Source organism: Frankliniella occidentalis, unplaced genomic scaffold (genome assembly GCF_000697945.3).
Source record: "Frankliniella occidentalis isolate FOCC.00 unplaced genomic scaffold, Focc_3.1 Scaffold43, whole genome shotgun sequence".
Taxonomy (NCBI): domain Eukaryota; kingdom Metazoa; phylum Arthropoda; class Insecta; order Thysanoptera; family Thripidae; genus Frankliniella; species Frankliniella occidentalis.
The window spans coordinates 1,726,411-1,740,023 of NW_026267173.1; the positions used below are offsets into that span (position 1 = coordinate 1,726,411).

The 13,613-nt window shown below is 56.2% G+C and overlaps 2 protein-coding genes across 11 annotated transcripts in view; both read right to left on the bottom strand.

Moving 5' to 3' along the window:
• Nucleotides 1–5,283, bottom strand: part of LOC113218419 (protein split ends) — a 91,102-nt gene extending 85,819 nt beyond the window's left edge. For all 8 annotated transcript variants that reach the window (XM_052266858.1, XM_052266855.1, XM_052266854.1 and 5 more), the window contains exon 1: nt 4,977–5,283. In XM_052266858.1, coding sequence (XP_052122818.1) covers nt 4,977–5,059 — 83 coding nt within the window. In that variant the 5' untranslated portion in view covers nt 5,060–5,283. The remainder of the gene's footprint in view (nt 1–4,976) is intronic.
• Nucleotides 5,284–6,159: 876 nt separating this feature from the next.
• LOC113218436 (sialin) overlaps nt 6,160–13,613 on the bottom strand; it is a 10,043-nt gene continuing 2,589 nt past the window's right edge. Inside the window, exons 2-12 of one of the 3 annotated variants that reach the window (XM_052266848.1) lie at nt 10,565–10,648; nt 10,475–10,534; nt 10,329–10,390; nt 9,721–10,199; nt 9,357–9,441; nt 8,985–9,205; nt 8,755–8,904; nt 8,509–8,641; nt 8,262–8,417; nt 7,784–7,869; nt 6,160–7,705 (exon numbers count right to left, since the gene is read on the bottom strand). In XM_052266848.1, the coding sequence (XP_052122808.1) occupies nt 7,490–7,705; nt 7,784–7,869; nt 8,262–8,417; nt 8,509–8,641; nt 8,755–8,904; nt 8,985–9,205; nt 9,357–9,441; nt 9,721–10,199; nt 10,329–10,390; nt 10,475–10,509 (1,623 nt within the window). In that variant the 5' untranslated portion in view covers nt 10,510–10,534; nt 10,565–10,648 and the 3' untranslated portion in view covers nt 6,160–7,489. Of the gene's footprint in view, nt 7,706–7,783; nt 7,870–8,261; nt 8,418–8,508; nt 8,642–8,754; nt 8,905–8,984; nt 9,206–9,356; nt 9,442–9,720; nt 10,200–10,328; nt 10,391–10,474; nt 10,649–11,262; nt 11,283–12,073; nt 12,221–13,613 lie in introns of those variants that run through there. The other 2 variants (XM_052266846.1, XM_052266849.1) reach the window with 2 other exon arrangements.

The window sequence follows — 13,613 nt, forward strand, 5'->3', positions numbered from 1 at the left end:
CGCCTAACTGCGCAGCGGGCTCCGACGCCGACGTCCGCCCGAGGCCCGTCAGCATGACGACGACACGGTGGGGCGTACCGAAAAAGGGCGTCGCGAAAGAACGTCCTACGGCTGCTGCAGCCAGGAGGCGGAGGGAACGCCCAAACGCCCACCAGAGGTGCGAGAAATTGTAGACCACGGCTACCTCCTCCGTCTATCAAATTATGTGCCGTACCTAACACGGTCGTGTCTGCCTCCCACGCTGGCCCGACGCAGGACGACGACGCCCTCCTGGAGGTTGAGGTGTCCTGTGCGCGGCGGGGCGCGGCCCGGGCGCAGGCAGCGACACAACACCACCACGCCCCTCCTCTTCCTGCCCAGAGCGACCGACGCGTACGCACCACAGCGCCGCCCTTCCCGTCCGCTCCGCACCTGCGGGCCGCGCCCTGGGGACCCCCGCCATGCCCGCCTCCCGCTCGCGGGGGGACAACACAACGACGTAACATATAGCACCACGCACCGTGAGCGGCTGTGAATACCCACAGCAGGTCGTCATAGACCCGGGTCCTCATGACCATGACGGGCGCCGATACGTCCTTGTAACGTCGATATCTTCAGGGCGGTATACTGGGTGCTCTGAAGTCGATATCCTGACGCGCCGCTCGCTCGCAGGGCGACGCGCCCAACACACGGACAGGACACCAGGGGGTGTTAAACATTAGGTCATTTTTGTTGACCTGGATCCGACTGCACGAGCACGCCCGAGGTATGACCTTGTCCACGTCGATAGCCAGACGGGTGTAGCCGCAGAACGACCCCGCCCCGGCCAGCCCCGCTTACGAGCCCTGCACAGGGACATGACACCACCGCGGGCGCGCATGAGGCTCGGGTAGGGCGCGGTCGATAGGTCCTCGCCCATGTCGATATCCCAACGGCACGGCCGCAGTTTTCAGCCAGCTCGCGGCGAGTTTTCCTCCTCGCGGTGTACAGAGGCACCTTGGCGGCGTCCCCTGCTCGCAGACGCCTCCGCGGCCCCGCTTACATCAGCGGCGTGTCATGGGACGCGGGACCGGCGCCAACGACAAGGCAGCCGTCTGGTGGTGTCTGGCCCGGCCCGGCCCGCCCCTCCCGGTCTACTAGCAGACCGCGCCGCTGGACTGTCGAGGACGTGTGGCCTTCGTGGCCCCGCGGTGCACGAGGACAACGCCCATCGTGATCCGCAGCGATAACGCTCGCCGCCCTCCCCGTCGATCGCTGCGCGCGAAAACAACCGACTGATAAGGCGAGAGAGGGATTTGAAAGGCTCAGCGGCCGGCGCTCCGACCTGCGCCGCACCTGTCGCCTGTCGGCCCGGGCGCTCGCGATGAGCCTCGCTCGACCAAAACAAGGGCGTGTTGGCGGCGTCCTGACCGGCGCCCCGCGCAGAGTGTGGCCCGTGGCCTCGGCCCCGCCGGGCGCTCACATGACGTGCAGAGTCACAGTCGTCCTCTCTGGCCCTACCCTGCCGGAGGAGTCGGCTGGCAAAGGGCCTTGGGCGGGCTCTGGGCGTCAGGCTGCCCAGCATTTTAGACCGGGCAAGCGGATGACGTGGACTCGAATGAGGAAAGGCAAGCAGCCGATGCGTCGAGCCGGCAACCCTGCAGCGGCAACACCGATCCGATCCCCCCTCCCCTCCCCTGCTCCCCTCCTTCCTCCTCCCCTCGAGCCGTAATGACACCCGAAACTAAACGCGCAACGCGCCGCCGCAGGAGCAGCAGCAGGAGCTCCGTCAGCCGCAGGAGCCCCGCGAACAGAGCGCCGTAACTCGGGTTCGTCGTCCTGGCAGATGCAGCGGCCGCCAAAATACAAACCCTCCCGGGACAAGGTGCCGGGCGCGCTGGCCTGGCAACGCCGTGGCAGATAGATAATGGTCCTGGCCACGACGATGCGCAAGCGCGGTAAAGAAGATCGGACACCAGAATCTTCGTGTGTTTTTGCTTCCATTTTCTCGACCTCTCGGCGCTCGCTCCCCGCGAACTCGTTCAAGAATGGCTTCCTGGCCGAAAGGGCAAAGACAAGAGTAGAGGCAGCGCCGCGGTCGGCGCGCAGATGGGTCTCTGCGTCCAGAAACCTCTGGGAGAGCCGGCCGGGGGGTAGCGCGCGAGGGGGCGGGGCTCTTCCCTTTGAGGGGCGCACAGCGTCAGAGCCGCAGAGCGAGGCCCGCTCCCCATCCCCCTTCCCCGAAATTGCACCCCTTTGCCATCAGCCCCCCACCCCCTAGCCGACCACGGCCGCGCCGGCGGGGGCGGAAGACCCCCTCCCCTTCCTACCCCCACGGCTGCCACACCCGGAACCGGCCCCAGGACTGCCGCCCTCTCGCGCTCCCCTCGAGCTATCGACCCACGAGCAGCGCCCGCTGCGGGGGGTACGAGTGGGCGAGAGGAGGGGGCAGAATTAGAGCAAAGACGGAAACGCACAATTCGCGACGAACGAACCCCCATGGCAGCGAGCCTTCACCCACCCCTTCACTTCCGATTCCCCTCGCAGGCCCCGGGCGAGCAGTGGGGGGCTCGGCCCAGCCCAGGCCACAGCTACCCCCTTCCCGATGCGGTCGGTGGACTCTGGCCCGACCTTGCCATGAGGACGCCGTCGCCGTGGTGCGCCGGGGCGGGGCCTCGGGCCGGCACCGCGACGGGCTCCATGAATATTGCAGCAGCGGGGTGTCACGCGTGCAAGAGAGAGCGACACCCCCGGCCAGGGCTCCGCCGGGCGCTGCTGCTGGGGGGTGGGGAGTGGTCGTTAGGCCCCTACACCACCGGCCTCCCCCGGCCAAATTCCCCTCCTCCCTTCCATTCTCTGCGTACGGGGTTCGGGCCCGGCCATCTCCCCTTCCCTCTCGCCGACGCCACCCCCGGGGCCGAAGGCAGAGGCAGAGGCAGCAGCGCGGCGCGGGCTCGTCAAAACTGACGGCGTCGTCAAGACCCCCGCCGCCGCGGCTCGCCCCAGGCCCAGGGCCGGCAGCGGCCAATCCCGCCCCGCCCCGTCCGTCGGGATCATCGCATGAAGCGTAGCCCAGCAACCGACACCCAGCGCTCGCAGAAGAAGCATCTCGGCGACAACCCGCAGCACAGAGCTCACGCGTCGTCCTGGTCTTGGCCACGGCCGTTCATACAGGCCCATGGGCTTGTCCGTGGCTTCATGGCGGCCACGCACTGGGCGCCCATGGGCACGGTTCGAGGCGCAGGGCGCGAGCCCGACGCCGCCGCTCCGTCCGTCCTGTCCCCGCAGCGCCAGCAAGACGGGGCAAAGTTTGGCAACGCAGACTACATATGTGTTGGTGGGTGCTGTGGGTGCCGGTGCCCGGGTACGGCGAGGGGCCGGCAGCAGGGGCAGGGCAGAGAGGGGCTCAGCAAGGAGTCGGCCGGCCTGCCCGCCTGCCTGCCTGCCTGCCTGCCTGCCAGCCCGTCAGTCTGTCCAAGGGAAAACATCAAGCCTCGCGGTAGGACGGACGGACGCACAGACAGACGGCCAGACAGAGGAGCGCACAGAACAAGCAGGCAGCCAGGCCCGGCGGGCAGGCAGGCGGGGCGGGCGAGCGGACAGACGGGCAGGCAGCCACCACGGTGCGTGGTTGCCACGATTCCGCCCCCTCCACACGGCGGCCGCCTCCTTCCCAGCGCACAGAACGGGCCAACTTTCTATCCAAAGCCGACTCGGAGTAAGCGCGCTATAGCGCGACGCGAGTAAGCGCGCCCCGTGACTTCGAAACCCGCGCGTTCGAAGGCGAGTTTGGACGCGCCCGCTCGGAATTATTGAACGGCGTCGCTTCTGGGGCGTGACCCGACACCGTGAGCACCTCGTCGAGGGCGCGGCGAAGAAATCCGGGCTGGAATCGGGCCGTGAATGGGATCTACACCAGAAGACGACGGCCTCCCCGACGTCCCGTGACTCCGCGGACCACAAATTTGAAGTTGTTCTTGAAACGCTGCGAATACGATCGTACTGTTCAAATACGTTCACCATGCCCTATCAGAGGCTGGGTGAACGTCAAAGGAATGAACAGCACCGCGTTTAGTCAAGCGGGTCTTTCAGTCGGAGGATAAAATTAAACCAGGATGCATTCTGAACCTAGTGCCAATGCCCCTACGGTACGAGGCGGGGTGCAAGACGTGATCCCGCCCCACCCCATTCAAACCAGACGATTTGGCAACGAGGGCCCAGCAGGGGATTTCGCGACGGGCCCCGAGGCTCAGAGCGTCGCTAGGGGGCGCGCGTAAAGCCTGTAGTACGGCGGCGGGAGGGGGTGGGGGTAGGTCGAAGAGACTAGGGAGGGGGTGAAAGGGGCGTATCCACCGCGGCAAGGTGGGGGTAACAAATGGAAAGGGGTGAAGACGTATATGGCAGGACGACTCTCGAGTAGGGCTGAAAATGAAGAGACAGGACAAACACCTCGCATGCAATACCAAAATACAAAAAAGGAGGTAATGTACAAAATGTTGACGATTTTTTCTAACAAGTAAACTAGGAAAAAATGAGAAAAAACGAGCCTCTACTGGCACTGTCAAATTTTTGGAAGTGTACTGACGCCCAGATCTCGGAGAAAATAAAAAAAAATCACTTGGTCTGCTTGCTGTTCACACTTCACTCACTGCTGTCTTGAGGTATGCACTTGAATATTCCAAATATTCCAATAAGGGTGGGTATCCAGGTAGGTAGGCTGGAGGTAAATCCGTTTGGGGCACCGTCGCTCCTGGAGGCTCCTGGGAGTGATATCCAGTGACATATTGTTGAAGCACCACACACCACAAATAGGTAATAAACTCTTGAGATCACTGACACCAACACTTGAACCAAAACACCACACACACACAAGACACATTCTCCAGCACTGGGCGCCGAGTACTACTTCCAAAAAAATGAAGGCGAAAAAAATTACCAGGGTGAGTTAGGACCCTGATGAGCCACTCCCCCTTCTCATCCTGGGCGAAGGGGAGAAGAGGCCCGAAAAAAATGCCTACCGTTTGAAATGCTCCCGAATCCTGTCTTCTCGTATATTCTCCGGCAAATTTCCGACCCAAAGGTGTCGAGTCTCTCTAACCATCTTGCACTGCGCTCTTCATGAGGACTCGGCCTGTTCCCTTACGTGGCATCCATCGACGAAGGGTCGCGACAATCCTTGTTTATCCGCACTGCACATTACAACAATCACTCACACTTCACTCAGGACCGAGTGACGTCACACACTTCACGAAGCGACACGACGGCGACGGACACGAAGCACGCGCGGTGATGGGCCACACTCGACTGGCGCTCGCTCCGCAGTCGCTCCGCAGCGCGGCGCTGTTGACGCAGCCGGGCGAGTACAACGCGGGCCAGCGGAGGGGAGGGGGAGGGGCGGTGGCGGAGCGGGGAGTGGCGGCGCGTAGCGGCCGGGGAGAGGGGAGGGACAGAGGAGAGGGGACTTGTTTGCGGGTCGAACTTTCGTGCTGGCAGCAGCAACTGCAGCAGCGGCGGCGGCACCAGGCGGCAGCAGCGGCAACGGCGGCGGGAGCAGCAGCAGCAGCCGCAGCAGCCGCAGCCGCCCGGAGGGGTGAGGTGAGGCAGGGGTGCGGAGACGCGGGGCGGACAACAAGGGAAGGGCGGGGAGAGGCTTGGCGGGGAGGCGAGGGAAGGGAGAGGACTGGAGGGGAGGGGGCAGTAGTACTAACTAGAGAGGTGGCGGTTGCTGGTGCCGCAGTCGCAGGAGCATCCGCGGGCGCGGCGGCGGGAGGCAGCAGCTGTGGCCACTGGCCCGCGAAGCACCTAGGAGGAGCAGGAGCGCAACTTCACAGGCGACTTTCAAGAAAACGAAAATTAAAAGGTGAAGTTTTTTCAGGTGTTGAACATTTAAGTTTTAATAAAAGAAACATTCAACTCCTTTTGTCAAATGCGAAACACCGAACTTGGCCCTCCAGGGACTTCCCTTGTTGGAGCCTTTGTCGCAAGGTGAGGTGAGAGCTACCTTATTCCTCTCTTGTTTTCACGAGATCAGTTCGAATCAGGTTTTCTACATGGCATTACCTGAAACTATCTGAAACGTCTTTTCTTGCTTGAAACGCGTTTTGGCGTTTTGGCTCTGAGGTGATTCCGCGATACTCCACGCGGACGTCTCGGCACTACTCCACGCTCAGCTTCACAAGCGGCAGGGTATAGACAAAGAAGTTTTACAGTATTACAGTCGCCTGTTTATTTGGAGTATATTTTTGTGTGTTCTCCGACCATAATGAACGATAACAAGTTACATGGGATTAGTTTTGACTTGAAGAATATTCCTCTACAGAAGACAGTTGCACTAAATCATGCTATTATTCATTCGTGCCCTTGCCCAGACAGAAATGTAAGTCGTCCGACGTTGAATCGACGTCGATGTTGCTCGTAAAACGTGATTGTGTCTCTTAAATCGATGTCAAATCGACGTCAGATCGACTTGGATGCTATTTTCATTTCTGTCTGGGCTGCTTTCAGGCGCAGTCATGGAAAACGCACACTATCAAAAAATGAGCAATTTGTTATACATTTCTCACACCTCACACACTGACTGCATCTGTGCCCCTACTTTTTACAAATCCTTAAATTTCCTCGGTATATAAATATAATAAACGTACCAAATGAACACAGAATGGTGACGAAAAGTGACGTATTTATTGGACGGAAACGTCACCGAGAGAAATCACTATTTCCGCCAAAAATTCGTCATTTTGACGTCAATATTATGTCATACATTGATGTAACTTTTGTGACCATTCTGTGTTACTTTGTCGTAGTTTCGTTGATTATCACTTTGACTGATAATAAGAGAGATTAAAGAAAGAAATACAATAGTATATAATCTTAAAGTATAAATGAATTTAAATGAAATGTTCATTTTAAACAATATAATTTATCATCTGCTGAATAAACATATAAAGATATATTTTGGCACAGAAAGCCTCTGTTTTTGTAGCTTTGCTCTCTGGACGATAAGTAAGACGAATATAGTTTATTTATTTACAATGGAAAATTAAAGACCTGACCCTGTCCTCGCTTCTATTATACCTCACATCATTCAACAACATTAAAATCCATCTTCAAATTTAACAAGATTGTTCAAGGTAAACTATAGTTGTTTTTCATTATAGATGTTTAGATTTCTATATGTCTAGAGACTTTGCAAACAGTATTGAAATCTAGATATGTTTAGTAACAAAAATAAATGCAAAATACTTATCTATGTACCAGGTGGCTGATTCACGCCGCGCACTATCGTAGTTATACTGTGCCGCATGCACAGGTGCTGGCGGGTTTGTCTCAGCTTGCTGCCCAAGGCTCCTTATGACCCCGTGCGCGTAGGCAACCCACCCCTACATGCTGTACAGTATAACTACGAAAGTGCGCGGCATGAATCAGTTACCTGACATGTATAAGGAATAGTAGTTTATCGAACCGTACTACCACTAATACTATCAAATCAACGAGAGGACAACATATTTGAAACACATAGTAAACCAAGATATCACGCGTCAGTAAAGGTATCACTTTCATCACGATTCATATTAGATGTTTTTCTCTTCAAAGGCTCGTTCGGAGACTCCGATTCACTTGGCAGATTACTTTCAGGATAGTTCCAATCCTGGATGTCTGCAGTGCCAAATATTTGGAAAAACAAATATGTAACTAAGGCTACAACTGCTGACACACCAAAAACCTTCCTCCACTGCTCCAGGCTTTGCTGTAATGGAGAAATTACATTCAGTTTTAGCAGGTCCTTTTTTACTCAAACCATGCCAAAAGCATTACTGTTACTTACGCTTTCTTGTGTGATGAAGCCAGCAACCAAAGGAGATATAAAGCTCGCAGTCATATGTATTGTCTGAGCAAATGCCAGAATGGGTCCTGTAAAGGTAAAGCATTGACATTAATTCATTTAATTTTGTGGTTCTGAGCATGACGGAAATTTAGTGATTTTCGATTGCCGCGAGCTCAATGCGGGAATTCCCTGGACGTGTCCCTACAGTGAATCCCCCCCCCCTCCCCCCGAGGTAAAACACGGGGCGAGGTAACAGGGCGTCGACTGTGCTCCTGCCCAAAACCCCTGCACTTAGGCGCTCCTGGGCGGGCAACCGTTTTAACACAGCTGCTCGGCGGGCTGGCCTACCCTGTGCATTGCAGACGTCATCGTTGGCGTTTGCTCATAATTCTTTAATATTGGGGACACCTTCTGACAACGATCTTGTACATGAGATGTATTAGTAAGCCTGTTGGAAGTACTAGTTATTTATTCTGACCTGCAAAGTTCGGCGCGATGTCCACGACGCTGGCCATAGCCCCGGCGTAGGCGGCGGTGATGAGGGTGACGGCCAGGAACCAGGTGACGAGCACCAACTCGATGTGGCAGCCGAGGTAGCCGATAACGAGGACGAGTAGACCGGGAAGGACTTGGGCTGAAAACACACAAGACGAGCAAGAGTTAGGAACGATTCAACGCGCCGCCAGTGTCTTTTGGGCGAGGTAGTTTAAGTTTGTGGAACTTACAAATGGCGGTCATCAGTTTACGTGTGTTGGTCAGGCTGAGGACATTCCGTGTCACAAGCCGGTCAGCGACGGAGCAAAACACTACCGAAGAAAGGTAGCTCAACAAGAATGGCACACCACTAAGGACACCGTTCTGCAAGAAAGATACGGAGGCTCAATCAGCGGAATCGCATTTCTTTAGGTGATATTTGATTTAAGTTCGTCGTTTTAATGACATTTCGCAAATCCATGTAGTGGATGACTCACTGCCTGAATACTAAATCCTAAAACAGTCTTCATGTACATGGGACCTGGTATGATGAATACATAGTGAATCCATATCCTTCCGAAGGTGGTGATGCCGATGGACCAGGCCGGGAGGGATGTAAAGATTTTCTTCCACGGCACGCGTACTCCCTGCAAACCGTATTGAATGATGGGTTCATTTCTGATTTCGCACGAGGTCTAGGCGAGCAATGGTCCTGGGTGGTACTAACCTTGCCATCCACGATGGAGTTTGACACGTTGCTCTGGATGTAGCGCAGCTCCTTTGGGGTGATTCTGGGGTGCTGGCCGGGCGAGTCGAAGGCCAGCAGCCACCAGAACACGCACCACAGCATGCCCAGGCTGCCCGTCACGTAGAACACCACCCGCCAGCCGAAATGGGCGATGATGAAGCCGCACAAGGGATACGTCAGCCCTATCCCGAAACTGAAGCCTGCGCGGGTGTCAAATGAGAAGGTTACGCAGTGGGTGTGACGAGTAAAGCCGCCGCAGCCTCATCTCGTGGCGATACCCCGCGCCGCGAAAGGCGTGAGCGCGGAGTATCGCCGAGGGAGGAGGCCGCCCGGTCAGCGCCGAGCACCAACCTTGGAAGGACGACATGAAGCGACTCCTCTCGGAGGCCGGAATCCACGGCCCCACCGCCGCGTACATCGCGGGCCACGTCAAACCCTGGAGACAACACCAACAAACGGTTTCATTGCATGACAATCTAGGGTCACTACACCGAGGGGCCCGGAAAGAAAGCGCCTTCTTTCCTCGCGACACTGTACGCCATGCATGCGTGCGGACGGGTTGCCTACTCGCTGCGGCCCGTAAGGCGCCTCTATGTTGGCCAGAGACGACTGACGACTCGCCCGCACGGCGCACGCCTGCATGCATGTGGGCGTGGGCGAGGGGTTTTCAGCCGCCTGCTGATAAGTAGTTTCCACGTAATATGCGAAAGCTTACCGAGGCGACGCCCTGCACGGAGCGGAGCGCGATGAGCAGGGCGTAGTGGGCCTCGGCGGCCACGGGGATGAGCAGCGAGCAGGCGGCCGTGACGAACTGCGACAGGCCGAAGACCACCTTGGTGCCGAAGCGCTGCGTGAGCAGGCCGCCCATGACCTGGGACAGGACGTAGCACCAGTAGAACGAGCCCAGGATGGCCGACTGCGTCCGGGCGTCCCACTCGAACTCGCCCTCCTCGTCCTCGGGCGGCGCCGTGAGGCTGCCGTTGGCGTCCCGCGCGCCCGCGTAGCAGTAGCGCGGCTCGGACGGCGACGAGGTGCTGCTGCTGCCCCCGAGGACGGCGCTCTCGTTGCTGAGCTCCGGCCGCGGCTGCCGCACCATGGCCACCATGGCGATGTTGATGTCGGTCCGCATCATGAAGGAGACGAGGAAGCCCGTGAAGGAGAGCATGTACAGCACGACGCGCGCCGGCACCCCATCTGCAGACGACCGGAACAATTGAAGTAAACGGAACAATGTTTTCATGTGGTGTACTCGTGAGGTCGAGACATTTAATTATTGACTTAAATTTCCACCTACGGGTTACTCGAGAGGGTCCTTTACAGTACCTTGCAACCTCCTAAAGCACACCATCGGCGTTTTCTTCTGAGGGTTCGCCTCGTCTGGCAGTCTGAAACAATGAGTCAATTTGAGGTAAGGTGCTTTTCTTGAGCCACATCTCCCACATGTCCCACCTGCTCATGTGCGTGCTCACCTCTGTCTGTCTCCCGAAATCGATGCCCTCGCCATGGTGGTGGTGGTGGTGGTGGTGGTGGTGGTGATGGTGGTGGTGGTGATGGTGGAGGCGGCGGATTGGCAGAAGTGGCGATGCGACGCTCAGGGTCCTAGCTCAAGGGCTGCGGCACGGCGCGGGGCTGACGCGGACCATCTGGATAATTCAAAAGGCGGCGTGAGTCAATCAATCGATGTGTCTACTGTAGTACGCAGCAGTGCAACCCGGAGGGGGAACATGTATTAGCCCAGAACGTCTGTGCTTGTTCTGAAAATAATTGCACACTTTAAACGATATAAACACCGACGAGCGAAAACGTTCACTGCAATCACTGTGAAAAATATCCTCGTAAAATTTACAACATACACTCTAAATGTCAAGGGACAATTTTGTCCGTAGATTTGCAAAGATTTCGTGCACATCCAGAAAGGATGCAGTTTTGTTCCGTTAATTGGACAAAATTGTGTGAAGCCTCACACAATTTGTCTAGTTTTAGGAACAAAATTGCATCCTTTCTGGATGTGCACGAAATCGTTGCAAATCTACGGACAAAATTGTCCCTTGACATTTAGAGTGTATTTTGTGATTTACTGTGAACAAAATATGTTGCAGATTTATGACTTGGCAATATTCCAAGTCACAGAGCTTGTAATTGTACAATTTTGAATTGTAATTTTACTATACGATTTTACGAAATTTGTACGTAAAACCTATAGAACTACTATTTTTCACAGTGAACACGATGAGAAATGTTTTGGCTTTAGACGCACACGGAAGATGCAGTTCTGGTTCTTCTCCTGCCCTGTCCTACTCGGTAGTGTAAATGCGCGTGCGCGAACAAGTGTTCGACCCGCAGGCCAGCTCGTCTCTACACGCACGAACTGCACGAACTTGAGCGACGGGCGGTCCGCCCGCAAGTGTCGTCGACTCATTTCATACCGCACGCCGCCGCACGCACCTGCGAGCTCGTGGTGTGTGCGTGTATGTGTATGAGTGTGTGTGCGTGTGTGCGTGTATGTGTGTGTGTGTGATTGAGAGGGGGGGGGGTACCATGATGTTTCACGATAATTCGCGACGGACACGGCTCAGGGTGACCGTGACATGTGAGCGGGTGGTATGCTGGCGGAGATGCCCACGGCTTGCGGGGGCACCGCGGGTTTTGGCACAGGACCCACGAACCCGCCATCTGCATTTTGATTATATGATTACTAGTGATTATCAAACTGTGAACTGCACGGGGATTATGGATAATTAAGAATGTACGTCCATTTGCCGCTTCGAAACTGCCCAAGTTCAGCCACTGCCAGCTCTCATGGCGCCTGGTAGGTGGGCAACATTTTGCTTGCAGTGCATTCGTGTACTGCGGGGCGGCCTACCCTGAGTCTCGCAGGCGGCGAGGTCCCGTAAAATACCGAATGGATCTGAGAGAAACGGACGTACTTCACCTCTGAAAATGCTTTTGCCTCACCCCGCTCCGCCCCGCTAGACCAAGTACGGGAGTACGACATTACCAAATGATCCTCTTGGCGTCGATCAACGGGAAATTTGTATTTAGGAAGCTAGGAGAGGGAGTCCTCTCACCGTGTCCTATCGCAGTCTCGCCGCAGCTTTCTGTCGAACCCTGATGGTGTAAGTACTGGAGCAACGGGGTGCGGCACCGCCGTCGGGGGACTGCGCCGGTCTCGCCCACAGGCGACAAGGGACGCGGACGGCGAGGATGTCGACAACGGAGTGACACATGCCGCCCGCTTGGGTACCGCGATTCCGCCGCCGATAATATGGAGTCGATGGAGGGGGCGGACCGGGCCGGGCGGCCGGAGGGCGGGAGCACAGGTGGGGAGGACTGAAGGGGAGGAAGAGGGGGGGGGGCGAAACATCGCAGATGGCGGTATAGGATAGGGGTTGGATGTGTCACGGCGACCGCAGAAAGCGGCCGTGCGAAGGGCGGCCCCGGACACGGCGGGCGGGCAAGGGCACGGAGGAGGCGGCGCACCACAAGTGGCTGTTGGAAAGGGGTGGAGTTGAGGTCGGAGTCATGCTGCTGAAAATCGCCCCAACGGTCTTGTTTCGAGCTCTGTACTTCGGTGCGATCGCAATTGCAGATCCACGCTGCAGTGGGCCGCGCGGTATTATCTAGCAAATAACGGACGATAAGAGATCGAAATAGCAGCCCCTGGAGTACGAGGTCGCACATTTCTCTGATTGGTCGAGGGTTCGGCGAGGTCTCCATGAGTCATAGGTCACAGGCGCGATGGTGACTGAAACGCGAACAAGTCGTCGGGTTGCATTCGTGCAGGGCATAGTGCATCCGGCCGGCCGGCCGGCCAGCGCCCGGTGCACGCCCGGCGCCCGGAGCAGCTGGGGAATCGATGGAGGCTCCGCCGGACTGAACTAAACAGAGCCGAGTCGGGCGTCGCGGCGTCGCACAGCTAGGCTAGCAGCGGTCAATTCGAAACATGTTTCAGTATTGATTAAGGGGAAAGCCCGAGGAGAGGTGAAGGGGGGAGGGGGGAAAGGACAAGGATAAATAAAATAAAAACTGTTCCATGCCCCCTTATACACACTGTAAAAAAAAATCTGAAAATTCAGTAGATGTTTTTCAGAATCGGCACTCTGAATCCTGTTTTCAGACCATTACTCAAAAATTGTTAAGTTTAGACTGAAAATCCAGACTCTTTACTCTGAATCAGGTTTTCAGAGCAATTTGTCTGAATGTTTTGAAGTATATTTTCAGAATCTACACTGAATCTACAAATCAGAGTTACCGGTATGAATTTTGAGTGGAAAGTCCACCGGACAGGCGGACGAAGCACACCAGTATCCGACGCTGCTCCCCACGCAGGCAGCCGGCAGCCGAATGGTTAAGGTTGCGGCTTCCGAACCTGAAGGTTGGCGGTTCGATCCCAACCAAGGGCAGTACCGAATGGACAGGTATGTCCTCACCTGGGCATAGCCCACTATCTCCACAGCTGTTAAGTCGCTCGCTATGTGTTCATTTTTAACATTTTCAAAATTATTTTCATACCGGCTGTCTGAATTTTCAGACTAAGTGGTATGGTAAGACACTACTGAAATTTCAGACCCGGGTGCAGTCTGAATTTTCAGACTACTGGTCTGTAAA